Source organism: Egretta garzetta, unplaced genomic scaffold (genome assembly GCF_000687185.1).
Source record: "Egretta garzetta isolate BGI_Z169 unplaced genomic scaffold, ASM68718v1 scaffold271, whole genome shotgun sequence".
NCBI lineage: Eukaryota > Metazoa > Chordata > Aves > Pelecaniformes > Ardeidae > Egretta > Egretta garzetta.
The window spans coordinates 1,162,582-1,181,205 of record NW_009258669.1 but is presented as its reverse complement, the minus strand read 5'-3'; the positions used below and the strand labels follow the sequence as shown (position 1 = coordinate 1,181,205).

The following is an 18,624-nucleotide window of genomic DNA, read 5'->3' as shown; positions in this document are numbered from 1 at the left end:
GGAAAAAAAGGAACAAACAGGTTTTTTGAGCAGGTCAGAATTTACTAACCTGAAGGAAACATTAACATATCTTCATATCTTTGTATATGAGCTGGCAATATACTCTTGCAGCCCAGAAAGCCAGTTGTATCCTGGGCTGCATAAAAAGAAGTGAGACCAGTAGGTCAAGGGAGGCGATTCTCCCCCTCTACTCCATTCTCATGAGACACCACCTGGGGTACTGCATCCAGCTCTGGTGTTTCCAGTACAAGAAAGACCTGGACCTGTTGGAGTGGGTCCAGAGGAGGACCACAAAAATTATCAGAGGGGTGGATCACTTCTCCTATGAAGACAGTCTGAGACAGTTGGGGTTATTCAGCCTGGAGAATGCTCTGGGGAGATCTTATTGGATCCTTTCAGTGCTTAAAGGGATGTAGTACTTAAAGAACAATATAGAGAGACTTTTTAGTAAGGCCTCTACTGACAGGACAAGGGGCAATGGTTTTGAACTGAAAGAAGGCACATTTATATATATACAGAAGGAAAACAGTGTTTACAATGAGGGTGAGGAGACACTGGAACAGGTTACCTGGAGAAGTTGTGGATGCGCCATCACTGGAAGTATTCAAGGCCAGGTTGGGTGGGTCTTTGAGCAACGTGATCCAGTGAAAGATGTCCCTGCCCACAGCAGGGGGAGTAGGCCTAGATGATCTTTAAAGGTCCCTCCCAACCCAAATGATACTGTGATTCTATAATTTATAGAATTCTGTATTTTGCTCCATTATCTGTATTGCAGGAATGTGTTATTGTCTATGTCACAGAAATAAGGTAGACGTGGAACACCTCACTGAGAGATGTATCTCCTTCCTCCAGACCTCAGGAAGGAGCTGATTTGCCAGAAAGGAAAACCTATACTCCAGAAGTTTATCTATTAGCTTTCTTAATCTGTAAAATGTATTCTAGGTATATTGTAGTGCACCTTTGCTATACACCTGTCTACATAAATAAATAAATTTATAAACGATAAATATTATTTATAAAATTAATACACTATAATTATACATTAATAAATATCTTAATAAATAAATTATAACTGACTTCTTTTTAAATGAAGGTACATTTCACTGTTAAAAACGGTTTTGTGCATGAGTGGAGGGAGCAGCGCTTTTCAGCAGAGGCATGTACTGTGCTAGAATGAGTGTCAGCTGATGACTTCCCTGACTCTGAAGCAAGGATAAGTGTTTAAGTAGCTATGCAACAGAAGACTAAACACATTTACTGTCAAAGGTTCAACGCTCTTTTTGGTGTAAATGGATTCCTAACGGCTTAAATGACTTTAAAAATACATGTTTATGGATGTTCTTTGTGATTTTCAGTAGCTACATAAGTAGCCTCTGCTCTCCCTTTCTCTCCTGTAGTGTGATGTATCGCAATGAATATTTCTAATTACCCAAGCAGATAAGTATTTCTGAGGTGTTTTGAGAGTTGGAGGAAGGCAACAGTCTAGGCAAACTCAGCGTGCTTGGAGCAGTAAGGAACACGGACTGGTGGCGGGCAGGTACAGAGATCATGACTTGGTAGAGTAACAAGTGCAGGTAGAGCTCTGATGATGCCACCTGAGACAGTGAGTCATTTCTGTGGCTTAAAAGTCAGTGTGGAAAGATAAGTGATTGAAGTGACTTACCAGAAGCTTGAGCACTTTGAGAAAGGAAGAGGTGAAAAGGAGCTGTGAAAAGCCTCGTTCAGGGTTTTCTGTGAGACTGCTGAGCAGCTAAGCACAGCCTGAAGGCTAAGGTGTCCCACAGCTGTCAGCAAAAGGTTTGCTCAGCCATTTTATTTTAAAAGTTGTCATAAATGCGACTTGCATTGTGAAAAAAGCACGAAAAGAAAGTAAGAGAAGATGCATCTTCCCTCACTCTTGAAAAAACATTGTGTGGCTAATTGCAGATTACAGTGAATAAATTATCTGGAAGACCAATGATAAGCAGGAAAAAAAGCTGTTCTACGAAAAATAAATAACAAAAGTGACCTTGGCTTCTGGTAGCTCTTAAGAGAATGTCAGATGGACCAATGCTTAGGACCTGGGGAATTCTAATACAAGTTCTCAGATGCACAAAATAACTTGTTAAGTAGTTCGTAAAAATAGTATGTTAACAGTAGAGGATGTGCATGCATTGCAGCCTACCCAGTAAGGCTATGAGAAGGTGGTTATGGTGAAGTGAATAGAGGAAACATAGATATGATGATCCTCCTACCAATAACTTGTTTGGAGTAGATCGAGTCCAGCCTGTTAATATTACCATTACATTATAAACAGGTTAATTCTGCAAGCTTCTCTAGTGATCTTTATTTCCAACCTGATTCTCCAGTTAAGATGATCTTTATCACAACACATTTAAAACATCCTTGTTCCATTGCTTTGAATTTGGTCTTCATTGCCCTGAAAAGTAAGTAGCTGTTTCCTAGAGGATATTCTGCATCAAAACCTGCTATTTTCACTGTCTCACATACAAGCACACACTACACTATTGCTCCTTTTTCTTCTTTTTCTGGATTATTTACTCACTTTGGTCTTCATAATCACAACCAAAACATGACAAGTTAGGTCTAGCTATTGTGCTAACATCAGGTATGCATTTATTCTTTCCTGATGAGTGCTAAACCCAGCCTGTGCTAGCAGGTAAGAGTTTGCGCCTCTTCTCCTGTCTCCCTTCTTGACATTAGGCCAGTTTTAGTGAGAGACCTCAAAGAATTGCTCAAACATGCTAATTGCAGTCTTGAGGAAATACCTCTGAGACTGTTTCTGTTACCTTTTAAGTCAATAGTTGTCATTTGGTGTCATTGTGTGTCTTTACCTTAGTGTTTTCAGTTTACATCAGAAGGCATTTTTTAAGTAAATGTCCTGATCATTCTCTTTTATTGTTTTTTTTTATGTTATGAAAGGGTCTTAAGCACATATTTTTCAGATTAAAATAAATTGGAGCATTCTTGTGGCTCACCAAGTACACCCCAACTCAGTCTGTGATGAAAAAAACGCTGATGGGTGTGGTGTGGACGTCCTGTACTCAGCATCATCTGGTTTACCCTACAGAGCAACTTCTAAAGGTCCCCCCCTGCTTGCTAATCTAGCGCTCGTCACTGATTCCAGGGAGAGCAAAAATCCAGGGAACAAACTTTGGGAACATTTTAAATACTCTTGCCCAGCCCACTCTGCTTTTGAGTGGTGGTACAAATGTGGAGCATTGCAAAGCAGATACAGTTCTAAAAAAGCAATTGTCTACCTTGCACTGTAATATTGATTATGTTGTAGATGTAAACATAATACATGGTGAAGACAGAAGAGTTCCCCTACCGCAAACAAAAGAAAGCAAGCCTAGTTCTACACTTCCATAGTTATGATTGATTTTAAGGATGGATCCTGGCATGAGGCATTCTGAGACTGTGTGATTTGGCAGAAAATGTTAATAAAATTTTTGATACAGGTCAATATTCTGTAATTTTACTTTGCAAGTGTTTAAATGCACTTAGCTTTTTTTAGTGTTTCACGCTGAAGTTTTTATCCATCTGTTAGTGTCTGACTTGAAAGCCATTCTCTCACATAAGAGTTTATGTTACCAAGAAATGTCTTCTGGCAAGTTAATGGCCATAGCATTTTCAGACTGAAGTCAGTTCAAAACATCTGACAGACCAGTAGCATGTAAATACCACTCAAATTCAAAGTGAATCAGCTTCCTTATGTGTAATCTCCTTGGCAATCCCACATCTCTTACCTTTAAACAAATTACTTTTGAACATGGTTATGTCAGTGTGCAAGTCAGTTTAGCAACTTGAGAGTTATTTGTACGAAGGGCTACAAGGGTGGACCAGCAATGATTTTGTCCCTTAAAGGAAACTGGCATGCATTTTCAAAAGAGTTGTAGATGCACATACAAAATAGATTTAGAAGTGCGTAAACAGTTTTATTTTTGCTCTCAGAGTACGGAGCTAGTTTCAAAATAATGCTAATGATAGTATCTCTATGAATTGCCAGATAAGTTATGTTGCCAGTTTGATCATTAGTGTATTGCTTATGGAATGAAAGCAAAACAATTTCTGTCACACCTTGGCTGTCTTGAAAAAAGACCTCACCTTCTTACTTTGATACATTTAGCGTTTTGGAAGCCTGTTTTGAAAGCTCTATTGATTGTCTTTTCACAGAAGCACTTGGAGACATTTCTTAGTGCTGTGTGTAACTTAAAAGTGCAAAGGAAAGATACACAGGCCTGGGCTAGTATCTCTGCACTCCTGTTCTTTCACTTAGCCTGAAGATTGAAATTTAAGGTATTACTTTACAGTCTGGCTCAGTACAGACCTTCTGGAAACGGTTAGTACACTATTACTATTTACACTGATGGCAACTATTCTCATCAGTGAAATCTAAAGTGAACTCGTTTTTAAATCATTGTTTTCTTTCCCACATACAGTCTTTCTCAAGATAATTACAACTGCTTTTTAAAATATGTAGATAAGTATTCCAGCTGTTTCTGTGGATTATTTGCAGAATTAATTGGATCATGTTGTCTTGAATAGTGATAAATATGTATTGTTTATTGCTTAAATTCAGTTTAATTTTAATTTCTTCTTTTGTTCTGTAAGGTTTGTAACTCCTGTTGCTTGAAGTCTCTTCTGTGGGGGTTTACTATCTGCTGCTGGAACAAACCAAGTGAGACTCAACTTCTTAAACAAGGAGGATGTTTCTAATAGAAACCTTGACTTTTTTTTACATTTTAAGGCATCTTTTAGAGAGATTTTCCTTTTTGACAAAGAGTCCCTACTGTACTTACTCTAATAGCTTTTGAATGGCTTTATATTCATATGTATCTGATACAGTGTACCTTCTAATAGTGTGGAAATAAAAGAGCATTTACCAAAGTTTGATGGATAAGTGAAAACAATGATCTGGCCTCAGTTGAAATACATTTTGTAGAAGCAGTTTTGTATACAGGCATAAGCGTTTAGAGAACAAGCTGGAATTCTTCTAAAATTTAGAATTTTGGTCATACAGTTTAACTGCTCTTCATGTTCTGGAATGTCTTGGTCATGACAGCAGTGAGCAGGGTGCCAGGTACCTCAGAGCTAAGCTTGGCAGAGATGTGGGCAGCGTGACCTTCTCACAGCCTTGTAAGAAGAGCTTGGTCTTGTAGGTGTGCTCTGAGGAGGCCCTGTCCCTCTTAAAGATCAGTTTTCACACAGATGCACTGATACTTTCTTCCAGAAGTTAGTTAAACAGATGGGACATGATGGCTCTCACTCTCCTTTCGTACTGCAGCACAGGGTACATGGCACCTGCAAAGGCTTAAACTTGCCTCCTCCCCCGTATGACCAGATTGAGGCCCATGTTTTCTGCCATCACACACTGCCCTTTGTCTGCTGGGTGCTTTTCTGGGGAAAGGGATGTAATCTGTCTGTTGTGCTGGAATGCTTTTACTTTAAAATAAAAAAATATGTGGGCAATTCTGAAAGTCCTTGTTTATGAAGGAAGAATCAAGGACTCTGCAGTATGGGCTTTTTATATTTTGAAACTAATAGTGGTTTAACGTAAAAAGCTGCTGTCACTGGTTCATTAAGGATTGAAGCATGGGCCTTGTCCTTTGAGTGAATGCTTTTATCAAATGCTTAAACAGGTATGTTCATCCTGTGATTTCCTTCTAAACATAGATCAATAGTTTCTTTTCCTAGATAAAAACTGAAGGAGCTAGTGTGGGTTCAAATAAAAGTATTCTGGTGGCTTGGAAATAGCACAGAAGTAGAACAGAACTTGAGACATGTTCCCAGTCTTAAACATATCCTATGAATTAGTCCTGAAGGCTTTCTTCCTTCATATATAGGCCTTACTGACCCATCCTTCCAAATATTTTATAGGCTGTGTTCCTTATGGCTGTGGAGGATTCCAGTTGTTACACCAAAGTCTGTTTATGTATGAGAAAAGAGTTCATAGGCTTAACTGGTCTTAACTCCAGCAAGCATTTCTTAATTCACAGGCAACAGAAGGGCAATGTTATGCTATATTTTGATACTTATTTATCGTTGGCAGATACTTTTCCTATTGAGATGATTTTCCAAAAGTTGATTAAAGCTGCTTGGGGAGCAGATGCTGCTAGAGCAATGGTGCAAAGCAGAATAGTCTCCTACACCAGGGAAGCTGAAGTGTTTTAATTTAAGACAGGTAAAAAATGTATTCTTAACTATTTTGCCATAGCCAGTAGAGATGGTGCTCACAGTGGTTAAAATTATCTGCTATGGCAGTAACAGTGAATGGTAGCCTGCTGGCCATACTCTTATTTAGTTGCAGCAGTGCAAGTATGTAAGGTATGTAACATTACTGTGTTCACCATTGATGTCACTGGTCTTTTCTTTCTCTTTCTAAGGAAGATTGCCAGAGTACAAACTCTCAAGTGGTCCTTGAAATCTGCTTTATAAGCAAAGTTTGAAGAGGTAAAGGAAAAAAACCCTAAACAAAAAGCAACCCTTAGCATTAATGTAGTGAACTAAGTATGCTAAAAAGCACATGACAATTCTGGGGAGTGTTTCAGCTCTTCATAAAGTGCATTGTTCCTTTTAATGAAATGGATTTTGTGTCTGCTATCTCAAAATACACTGAAAACTGTAAAGCAGGTCTTACGCAAACACTCAGCAGTGTTTGTGTGCTGGCTGTCACACTCTCAGTGTTATTGTTCACACTTTAATATTTTCACATTCTAGATTCCTCGTGCAGCCTCCTGCCCAAGGTATATGTCAGTAAGAAAAGGATGAATAATGCATTTTTAATTAATAGATCCACATAAACTGAGATGGACAGTTGAAGGTTTGTTCACATTAATGCAATTAATCCCACTGAAGACATGAAAGCACTAGCAAAGGCTTTATTCTTTCTGAATTTGAGAAAGTTATTTTAGCTAACACCTTCTAGAGAAAGCAAGTGCTGGGTCCAAGAACATTAAAATGGCTGTTTAAGTAGATCCCTCTCTAGCCTGTGGTCTTACCAGTGCCAGGTGCCAACACAGAGGCTTAGAAGAAAAGTTAGAAACAGAGGACATGTCAAGCATCTACCCTGTGATACGTGCTCCAATGGCCAGCAGCTTAGCAAACCCTTGAGAAGGAGCTTCATCGGCACCACTGTGTGTGTGAACTTTAACAATTTGTATCGTTTTAATCAGTTGACTGTTGCCATCCAAAATATCATGCAATGAATCACGCTCATTGGAGTTCAGTGGAGTGTTTTATGAAAAAGTGCATCTGTTTATTATCCCCATTTGCCTTCTTTACACACTACATACTTTTGGAGCTTTCTGCCATATCCTCGCTTAGCTGTCTCTTTTTCAAGCTACTCTGTTCACTCTCTCCTTGTACAGAAGTTACTTTATTCTTCTGATAACCTATGTTGCTTTTCCCTGTGTCTTGTCCTATTCTACATTATTTTTTCAGAGTGTAGTCGAGACAATATACATCCTCTAGCTTCTCCCACTGACACAGACACTCTTGAGTAACTCTGAAATGTCTTCTTTCTCGCAATCTTTTTTTCCTACCTTCTTATTAATGCTGATATTTTAAAATACCATATAAGGTTTCTGAGAAAGTTATTCTAAAAAAGTATTTTCTCCATGTAATGGCTGTAAAAGAAACAAAATTTCAGTGACAGTCAAGTGCGTATGAGTGGGTTTACTTGGAGATCAGCTTGCCACTCGATGAACAGAGCTTGGTGTATAATCTTTCAGAGCTGTTCAGGGTTCCTGTCCCCTGCATGTTTCCTCAGATTCAGTCCTGTCCAGAGAAAGGACTTAAAAATCCACTGAAATATACACAACCAGATTCTGCTCTCATTTATGCTTAGAAATCCTATGCAATTTGTAGATAACAGCAAATGAAGATGTTGAATAGAGTACCTGATACTTCAGTGTAGGCCATCATATCAGGTTTTCCTTGTCTGAGACAACACATACCATTTTGAGTACAGCCTTGGGAAAGCACATCTCATGTTTTAATCTAGTCAGAAGTCATCTATTCCACATTAGCCGAGTAAACAATTGTCATTTGAATTCCCTAGTATCCATTTAATGTAATGATGATCAGCATCAAATGTTGCATATATTAGTCATTGTAATAGAGTCTTGTCAAAAGATCATTTTAACATTAACTATTTTTAAAACAGATGTCTATGTTTTTATGTGTTTATTTGAATTTAATTTTTGTCAATAGCTGCAAGGAGTCATTATCTGGTAGCTTCCTGCTATTCAATTAACATTTCTTCTGCAATTATGCTGATAGCAGTCCATTCCATTTTTATAAATGTAAAGATGTCTTGCTAGATATAGGTGAAAGTCTGGTGGTTTTGAACGTAGGTTAAACCACAGGTGATATTTTGATATGGCAGAAGCAGGTTCAGTATTTTTGAAGGTCAAAATATTGAAGTTCCAAAAACACCAAGACAAATTTATATGTCATAGCAATCTTTTAAGAGTGATTATGGATGTAAAAAATGGATGTATCTCGTGTTCACCAGGGCAGACTTTTATATCCTTAATTGCTTTGTTTACAGTTTTCAGCTGTAGAAGTTTTTTCCACTCATACTCCTTTCCTTCATGGTTCCTTTCATTTTTCCAGATCATTACAAATCATATCAATTTACTGCTGACACAAGGCTTAAGGCCAATGTACAGTACACCTGATTTGTGACTTTTACTGCATTGTAACTGTTTCAGGGCCCAGTGGCAAAAGGATTGGGTACAACTATTGAAGTGTTGTACCGGTGACTGGGGGCAATCATTTTGCCAGAAGATTACTCCTGATCAAAGAAGGAATGTTTCATATTGTATTCTGCTCATGTTCTCTTTTTCATTTGATTTCACTTTATTTCAAATTTCTTTCATGCAAGGTTGAATTAAATAGTTTGAGGTTAGCTGAAGTTAAAAAAAGATGAATGTTTGTAAGGATTGAAAGACACAGCAAAATGTTAAAAAAAATTAGAAGTATACTCAAATCTATAGAAGTCCAAAGCTCGAGTAGACTGAGAGTTTGTTGACATCAACAGAAAGAAATTCTTAAATTCTTATGTAATCCCATTGATTTTCAATGTAATCACATTGATTCTGATGGAGGTGCAGCAAGTACAGGACTGGAAGTTCCTGGCAGAAAGAAGTTTTCCAGTTTCTGCTTTTCTGCTTCTTGGACTGGTAAGCCTTTTGGCAGCTCCTGGGATGGCAAGAATAGGCATGCAAATATCTCAAATTACAAACACATTACAATAAAGGTATCAGTAGTTTGCGCTGTTAAATAGTATGCAGTTTATGACCAGTTCCAGAACCTCCATATGTACTTCTGAAGAAGTACCACCTTAAGAGTTTTTGCCAGCCTTTGCAGGCAATTCTCTGCATAATTTAGCTTTCCTGTTTGTTAAATTGTATCATGGGAGGTTTTTTTTCCTCAAACTGTTAGGCTTATTTTGTATTTTCAGTCTTATCCTCTACTTTCCACCCATGGTATGTGCAACTTTCTATTGATGGAGAACTACTGATGGCTGCTGATTATAGTTTTAAACCCAGTTCTTCTCTTGGATGGTAGGAAACTAATATTTTACTACTAAGTCATGATTTTTAGCTTGCTTATAGTGGTACGAAAATAAGCTTCCACAAGAAAATGTCAAAATCTTTTCACTTCTAACAGTAGCAATTAGAATATATTATTTGTTGTCAGTGCCAAAAAGAAAAGAACATGATTTTACCTAACAAAGATAACCCCCTTTTAAAAGGGACTTGCTTCATCAGGAGATAGTTGTGCACTTAGTAATCAGTTTAGCTGGTAAAATAACTTAGCTTTTTATAAACATCCTATATTTTGTATATGAGGGGAGAGCACTGGTTGTCATACACCTCAGTGGTAACAAGGCTTTCGGCACTGTGTCCCACAATATTCTTGCATCCAGGTTAGGATGGATGGATGAGTTGACAGGTAGATGGGTCAAAGTCCAGCTGCAGGATTGGGCTGGATGCATAGGAGCTTTAGGAAATTCAGCAAGGACAAATGTGGAGTCTCGTACCTGTGAAGGGGTAACCTGGCCTGTCTGAATGGCTGGGATCAGCTCTGCTGGAAGGAACCCAGGCATCTTGTTAGCAGGAAGAGCGCAAGCCATCAGTGCTCACTGGCAGCAAAGGGCCAAAATCATCTTGGGCTGTATTGACAGGAGCACAGCTGGTCAAGTGAGGAAAGTGATTGTCCCCCTCTACTTAGCACTTGTTAGAACACATCTGGAGCACTATGCCCTATTTTGGGCCCCCCTAATACAAGAAATGTACTGGCCAACTGGAGCAAGTTGAGCTGGGGACTACAGGGCTGACTGGGCTGGAGACCAGGCCCTGTCAGCAGTGGCTGAAGGACCCTACGCTGAGAAAGAGGTTAGACTAGAGAGATGCTGTCATCCCTTCCAACCTGAGTGATCCTGTGTTTCTGGTAAAAGTCATTACTGAGATGTTTAGGTTTTATACCTGTGTGTCAATTTAAAATCAAATTATTTTATCTAACAAATAAGTCTTTCTCCTTTACCCTAGTTTTTATTATCATCTTAGTAAAGGTGAAGAAGAGTCTTTGCCAAAAATTACATTTTTTCATACAGAATATTAAAACATACAAGACTTTTATTCATGGTATGGAACTACATGCAAGAGCTCGGTTTTGGTAAGATAACAGCATTAAGAAGGAAGGCAAAAATGTTTTCTTCATACCTAAAGCATCAGAAAATATTAAAATAATGCTGGCACAATTCCATTATTGACTATACTTATCTCCAGTCTTAACATAAATACTGAAACATGTCTTTGGTTATTTTCACTTTTATATGTTACAGTGAAACATGCAGGAGATCACTGTTCAGATTTTAAAATCACATGAAATCTCTTTGAAGTGTGTTTGCCCCATAAAAAGAAAGGATTGTAGAAAAGACATCCACATTGGATTGTAGAAAAGAGATCCATATTGGATTGGATGAAAGAGAAGGTTTACAGGTGTGTGGCCATGACTTACTACATATGTCTGAGGCAGGTAAAAAGTTTTTGGAGGCAGAGATGCTTGGATTTGGAATGAGTTGCTGAGGTGAAAATAGACAGGATGATATCAGAAGAAAGGAGGAGGAGCAGAAAGGCGTAGATAGAAGAACCAGATCCTGCTTAAGCATACCTTCTTTTCATGGAAGATACGAGTTTTAGCAGTCCCCTGCAATCAAGAGGGTGTCCTTTAATCTTATGGTGTATTGTGCTGTGTTGAGTTAACTGTTGCAATTCTGATAATTATTAACTGTAATATTATAAAAATCAAATACACGAACCTGTCTAAATTAAGTACTGAACTGGCCTTCCTTTCATTTCAGATAGTTCAACGTACATTCTTGCACGGGGTTTTTTTGTTTAGTGGTGCTGTGTTTTTTGCTTAGCACTGGAGGTTTATTTTTAACTTCTGAGTATTAAGCTGAAAGTCATGATATATTGCCAGTGTCTTACTAAGTAACTATCAGCAATGTAATTAAAAGTAATTTGAAGTGAGATCTGTTTGAACTCAAGCTACTCATCTTCAAGTCATGAGTGTTACAGAAATGAAGTATGTTTACATGTTGGAACATTTTGATAAATTCAGTAGTCTGTTTGACAGCATGGTCCCACAAAGGAGTTGTTTCGTCACAGCTATCAAGCGAACAAGTGACTGGAGAAGTGTATTGGTGAACTGTGTGGCTGCAGCCTTCCACCTACCGGCTTAATAGTGATGCTTAAATAGCGGACTCCCGTTTTCAAATGTGGCAAGACGCACCTATTCCTTTGTCAATTAAACTCATTTCTCTGTCCAGACTGAAAATCAGGAGTTGGTCAAGGGTGAAGTTCTAGATATTAGTTATGAGAAACAAGGGAATCTCTTTTGGATCTGTGGTAAGTTGGTTCCCCCACATTGTAATCTCAGTTACACAGTAAATGAGTTCATTCCAGTTAAATAGATAGGAAGGGTATCTTAAAGCTTAAAACTAAAGCTATAAAAAAGGTCTGGAAACTGAAAACACATACAAAAATGTTCATTGGTTAAACCATTTACATCAGTCAATCTCTAAAAATCAGCCTTAATCAAGTTTGGTATTACAGTAGCTACTTGAGTGTCTAAGAAGATGACACGTATTTCAGGACCCAAACCACAAGGACTACTTACACCACACAATCAATTTTATCAATTCAAGCAGAGGCTGGGAGCCAGAGATTTGCAGAGATCAAATGATCTGCAGGAAGCTTCAGTGTCGATCACTGAATGCCTCTAAGTGTTTCATTCATTGCATTACTTGTGATTTTTTCATCTGAAGTAGAATTGATCCCACATTGCAAAATTTTGGTAGTAAGTATCAGTGAGTACCATATTTTGGGTACAGAGTTTGGATATCTTTTTTATTTTTAAGAGAAAACAAACAGTTAAAATTCCCTGTTGTATTACACCTCAATATGATGAGAAGAAAAGATGTGCTTTTGTATTCTAAATTTGTGAGAGGCTGTTTACTACATCTTGTTCCTTCATTACATACTTATTCCTGTACAGAAACTCTTAAGTAAGAAGACGCAGTGTCCTTTTCAAATATTGAGATCCACCTGTTTACTATTAATTTCATTCTCTGCCATGAACATCCTATTCCTGGAAGGGTAAATTCAGCTAGGATGATAGCCATCGTGTGACGTAGTACCAGATGCATCAGGTTTGATTTCTCTTTGACTTGAGACACTCATGATGACTGCATGTGATCAGAGTGGGTACCGACTTTCGAAGAGATAAATACCAGTTTCCACAAAAATGAAATCCTAATTAGCTTTCACTTTTAATCTTTTTTTGTTGTATCTGTGATATGAAGTGCCAAAAGTGGTCAGATTTGTTTCTTCAAAAACTTTTCTATAGGCAAACATTTAAAAAAAATCTTACAGAATTGGAGCCTCTCCTTTGGCTTTCTGGTTTTAAAATGTTGCAGTTTCCAGAGTAGGAAGCAAACTACTTAGCATCTTATCTCAGAAACCTCTGTCTGAAAACGCAGGTTTATGAAAACAATGCAAAAATTATATGCAATATGTTTGTCATTTGTACATGTAACTGTTCCCCATTGCATTTGCTTCTTACATACGCTTTTTACCGTGCTGTTTTTTCCAGGCAAACAAAATTGCTAGTCATTCCCTCCATTGGCTTTGGAGAATCAATCCCTCAGCCTAGAACTGCTTTCTGCTTGCAGAGTCCTTCAGCTTTCAAAAAAGAAACTGAGTACAATGCAAAAAAAAATTATCTTTCACGTGCATATGTATTTTTGATTCAAAGACATCAGCCTTTAGGCCTTATGGTTTTGGCAAAGAGTGAAACTGAAAAGGCCCATTTCAATGAGATGGTTATTTTTAATGTTGCACAGCATCTGATGCTTTTAAGACCCTTTAAGCTTTGATTATTTTTGCTATCCTGTCCCGTAGGGGTGGGTGGAATGTTCCTTCTGCCACACTGCTAAATGCCATTAAAGCTATCTGGTTGTATACTCAGAGTTCCAATTTTATTGTAACCCTGTTCAGCACAAGGCTAACTCTGGTCTGATGAGGCTTATCTCCCTTGGCCTCCTATCTAGGTTATGGTAGAAACAATTCACAGACTACAACTAACAAAGAACAGAGTGATAAAATGCAATGATTCAGGTTTATGTGGGAGCATTATGTAATGACTTGCTTACCACCCTTACTTGCAGCCATTTGTTCGCACAGTTTGACCGGTACAACTGTGTGCATGGCTGCTGTTTGCAGAATAACAAGGTTCAAGTTTTTAAATACCCCTTAAAACTTGTATAAAGTGCTAACAAACTTTACATTGAATCAGGCTTGGGAGAAGTGTTTTACCAGTAATAAGCTGGCACTATTTTAATGAAGTTTTACTTTTAAAGACTGGGGATCTAAACCAATATTGGTGGCAGATTGTGAAGGTACCAACGTGCGCTATGTGCTGGAATCCAGTTCAGTGCCCATGTTCCTTGTGCACCTACCTACCCACCATTTGCTTCTCTGAAAGCTCTGCAGCTTCTAAACCCACAACCAGGCATGTTGTTACTGGCTCAGGAAAACTGTTCCATAGCTTCAGTCGGATCTGTGTAATGTTGAGTACGAAACAAAAGCTTTTTAAAATTATTAGTGTATGATTTTGCTTTTCTGGAGACAGCCATTAGCAAACAGGGAGCTTCACATACTTATTCAGAAGCGAAGTAATTAAAGCTGCATTTCTGAAAGTTACATTCTTAAGGTGTTGTGTTTATTATTTCAATTTTCTTTCTGTTTAGACAAGGAACCTGTGAAGTAATGACTAGGCCAATCAAATATTCAGTGTAAGGCTGACTCGATGAGGTGAATTGTATACTTCAAGAGGTGAAAGTTTATATCGAGAGACTGTTCCCTGACCTGGCTGAGGAGGTTAACTGCAGTTCTCTAGCATTTGCAGGCATCATGACTCTTGTTAGGGTTAAAACCTGAACTAAGAACCTTAGCTGGCCAGGTTTTCTTCAGCACTGTGATAAATATGATCTCACTTTTCTTCTACGTGGAATAAAGGTGTGCCAAAATAGTGTCATCGTTTATGATCTCTGTTTAGAGAGAAGCAACCTTTTTCTTTTCTATACTGTAAAATGAACGCATAATAGGTAAAATAAGTTCACAGCATTTCTTCACATGAAGTTGTATGAAATTTTCTTAATGTACTTTTTCTTTCTTTGCAGCTATTGGCTGACAAACAAGGTCCACATTAAACGACCCAGCACTGGTCTCCTCATGTATACGCTTGCCACCAGATTTTGTGATGAAATTCACCTGTATGGATTTTGGCCATTCCCAAAGGATTTACATGGAAAACCTGTCAAGTATCATTATTATGATGATCTGAAGTATCGGTACTTTTCTAATGCCAGTCCTCATAGGATGCCATTAGAGTTTAAAACATTGTATGTATTACATAACAGAGGAGCACTGAAATTAACAACAGGGAAATGCGTACAGCAATAAAGCACATGTAAAGTACAATAAGAAGTACAGAATACACACTTCATCATAAAGATGTTGTGGAATGGCAATGGGATCCCGGTGAGGATATGTTTAGTACCCACAAAGCCATCGGAAAAGGGAATATTATCAGAAGTAACCAGCTATTATACCTGTAAAGTGCTATATAACTAAGCTATCTTGACTGCAAGGGTTCAAGTAAGTGCCACTTTCACTAAGAACAAAGCTTGAATGTATACTCAGTAGTGTTTACAGGATCCAGTGACACATTCATCATGAATTAAAGAATAAAAATATAACCTGCTTACTGCTGACTTCCCACTGTGGTCAGACAGCCCACAGAAGAAATCCCCAGTGGATGGAATATTTTCTTGAGCAAATAAACCAGGCTTTGGCAGAAATCATCACAATGGAATCGAGTAGAGAAAGTGAAGTCCATAAGATCAAACAAATCAGTAAATGCCTTCAGTCAGAGGACTGTTTCTGATCTTGTATTATAACCTCAGCTTTTGTTGCTGTTTTTCTTATTGCTGTTGGTTGGGTTTTGTTGCTTTTGAGTATTGGAGCCCTTAAAGAATTTTGAGGATGTTATGAATAATTAAAAGTATATATCTTATGGAATTGTCTTAGGAGAAAAATTCATAAGGGTGGGTGGGTGGAGGGAAACATCAAATATTTTATCAATTGTTATTGTGTTGTATCCCGCTGTCACACAACCCTTAAGGTCCCAATTGTTTTTCTAGCTACCGCTGTCAATACCCACTACATGGAACCACTCAGAGGTCATTTTTATCCATTTTTAAAATGAAGTTTTTCTGTTGTGTTCAGATTTGAAAACATACAAGAAGGTGCCCTTATTTTTGGTACCAAAGATTACTCTTATACACATTTTCTCTTTTCCTTGAAGAAATGATATAGATTTAGTATGATGTTTGTCTGCTGCTGAATGGAACATATTCTTAATGTTATTTAAATTTTTGAATTAAGCATCTCAAAGCAAAGCCCATTTACTGACTTTGCATACAGAATTTCATTCTTCAGAAAAATCTGCAGGAGTAAAGGTATTATTTCATACATTCAAATATATATATACACACACACAATTTTTATTCCTGATTTAAAATTAGATATAAAGTCTAAAAGAACTCAGGTGACATTGGAACAGGCCTAAAGAAAAAAAAAAACACCCCAGCCAATTAAAAGGAAAATAAAAGACCTGTAGATCAAACAGTTCTTTTAAAACTTAAGTTTCTAATGGTGTTGGATGATACCTCTCTCTCATATACCTCTTTTGTATCAGCTTGACGTTCTGATGTGTTATTAACTGAAATAACACAGAGCAGCATTATCTCACAGTGATTTTTCTGAGCAGTCTTGTTTATCGACAAAGCCAAGAATTCTTTCACTCTCATCTTTCAAAAAAGAGAACAAGAAGTTACAGGAGGGTAGGAGAGGGTGGAGTGACAGTATGGAATATACTAAGATACAAAACCTGTATCCATGTGGTATGTTTTAGCACTAATGGAGCAGGTAAATGAAGAACACCATGGTTCCACCATTTTTATGTCAGGCTAGGCTAAAGAGGAGGTATGCAGATACAATGTATGGTTATTTTCTTGTTATGTTTTCAGTTCTACATTAGGTCCTCATCTCCAAATATGATATTCAGTGTATCTATTGAATTTTGAACTAGCTTGAGCAATTTCATATGTAGCAGAACACTCACAAACATTTACTAGCCAGAAGTGCCATTTATTACCCATTTTTCCTCTTAAGTTCACCTGTATTTCATCACGCATGACTAGAGGTCTGTGATTATGCAAATTTAGCAGCTAAATTTCTGCCTCGCAGACAGTTTTGCCAAAAGTTCATGGGAAATAGAAAGGCATTCTGCTATATATAAGACACAGTAGCATCCTTCCTTATTTACCGGTCTCTCGTACCCAGAACAGTTTACTTCAGCCCTATGCTAAGGTGTGGGTTGTGGTCCTCACCACTGAAACCAAGGCATCGTGAGAAACTAAACAGCAGTACAGACTGGGAAGTGTTTAATTTGTTGTTGATAAGCCAGGGGTGTTTTATGTATACTGTGTAAACTTGCAGTTTAAGACGAGGTCATTTCCTTGATGAAAGGTGGGCATATTCCTGTTCTTTCTGTTAGGTTTTTATTGCTGTTGATCTTATATATCTCATATATATCTTATGTATTTCATACACATTGACAGAGTTGCTGTTGAGATAAAGAAATCACAGGTACCAGTCTTGCAGAGGCTCAAAGAAGCATCTGTTTACCTTTATCTTTTCTTCTGGAAACATCCTCTTCTTCTCTCTAGTGTCAGGTCATCAACAAAAAGGGAATTCAAATAGACTAAAATATTAATGGACAGGTGATTTTTTTCACCTCAGGGAACTGGTTATTTCTCTAGAAGCAAAGTAGACAGAGACACTCTAATTCTTATAGTAGTAAATAAAAAGTTATTTGTGTAACTGAGTAAGGGAAAACAATTGAGACATAAATAGGAAGATAGATAAGAAAGTGTCTTTAGAAGTCAGCAGATGAAGGAAAATTTGGCCTGAGCCTGTTTTGCAAGCTTCACATTTGATTCTCTATGAGTGAAGTTAACTTTAGTATACAAGCCATGGAGTCCAAATTTTTACCTCATCACTAAATCTGACAGAACAGGGTGATACAGGGCAAGGTTTCTCTGACTTGTTTTGGCACAAGACGTGACAGGAGCACCTACTTCTAAGACAATCTTCTCAAAACTGGGCCTTAACTTCATCTCTTGCAGGCTTTCCACTTCTCATGGTCTCATGGTTTTCTACCATCATCCACACTCACAACACACTCCTTTCAAACTGGCACCCAGGTGTGTTTCCCTCCCAAAAGCATAGGACCCCTCACTAACTTGTGTCCTGTCTCACCTGCCTCAGCTTTATCCTGAGCTGAAGTGTAATGTAGTGAGTGGTAGGTTTCAAATCATCCTCTGAGCAAGTAGCAGTGGTAGTCTTCGACCATGTAGGCTTTCACATGCACTAGGAGTCATTTTACTCTATTGCTCTCGTATAAAATCTGTGTCCATGTGGAGCCCAAAGCTTATGGGGCTCCCTGGTTTGTGGTTTGTTGTGCTGTAAATTGTCTGTTTTGAGGTAGTTTGTGACCACCAGGTACTGGTTTCTCTAGGGTGACCTGAGGTGGGACATGCCCAGAGCTTTTCCTCTTAGGTTACATGACCTTGGTGGCTATCCCTTTCACTGCTGGGAAGCTGCAGCAATGGTCTCATTGCAGACACCCTTTCTCACCTTTCTCCTTATACCTCCTTGTTCTATATTGCCCTGGGGCTCTTTGTGCATTTCTGCTGAAGCACCCCAGGCCACGATGAACAAAACAGGTGACTTCTACTGTGTGACTCTTTATCCCTACAAGTGACCTGAGGCATAGACCCAAAGGCTTAGCTGCTGTGTAGGGACTTTACCATGGAATAAATTTCACCTTGTGGTCCTTCACTGGGCAGCAGTCGACAGCTCAAGCCTCCATAGCTGCCTTGGATGATTTCTGTTGTTTATATACTTTCACATCTCCTGT

The 18,624-nt window shown here is 38.2% G+C and overlaps 1 protein-coding gene across 2 annotated transcripts in view; it reads left to right on the top strand.

Annotated features, from left to right (window-relative positions):
• Positions 1–15,256, top strand: part of ST8SIA4 (ST8 alpha-N-acetyl-neuraminide alpha-2,8-sialyltransferase 4) — a 61,413-nt gene extending 46,157 nt beyond the window's left edge. For both annotated transcript variants that reach the window (XM_009648663.2, XM_035888481.1), the window contains exon 5: positions 14,759–15,256. In XM_009648663.2, the coding sequence (XP_009646958.1) occupies positions 14,759–15,041 (283 nt within the window). In that variant the 3' untranslated portion in view covers positions 15,042–15,256. The remainder of the gene's footprint in view (positions 1–14,758) is intronic.
• The last annotated feature ends 3,368 nt before the right edge of the window (positions 15,257–18,624 follow it).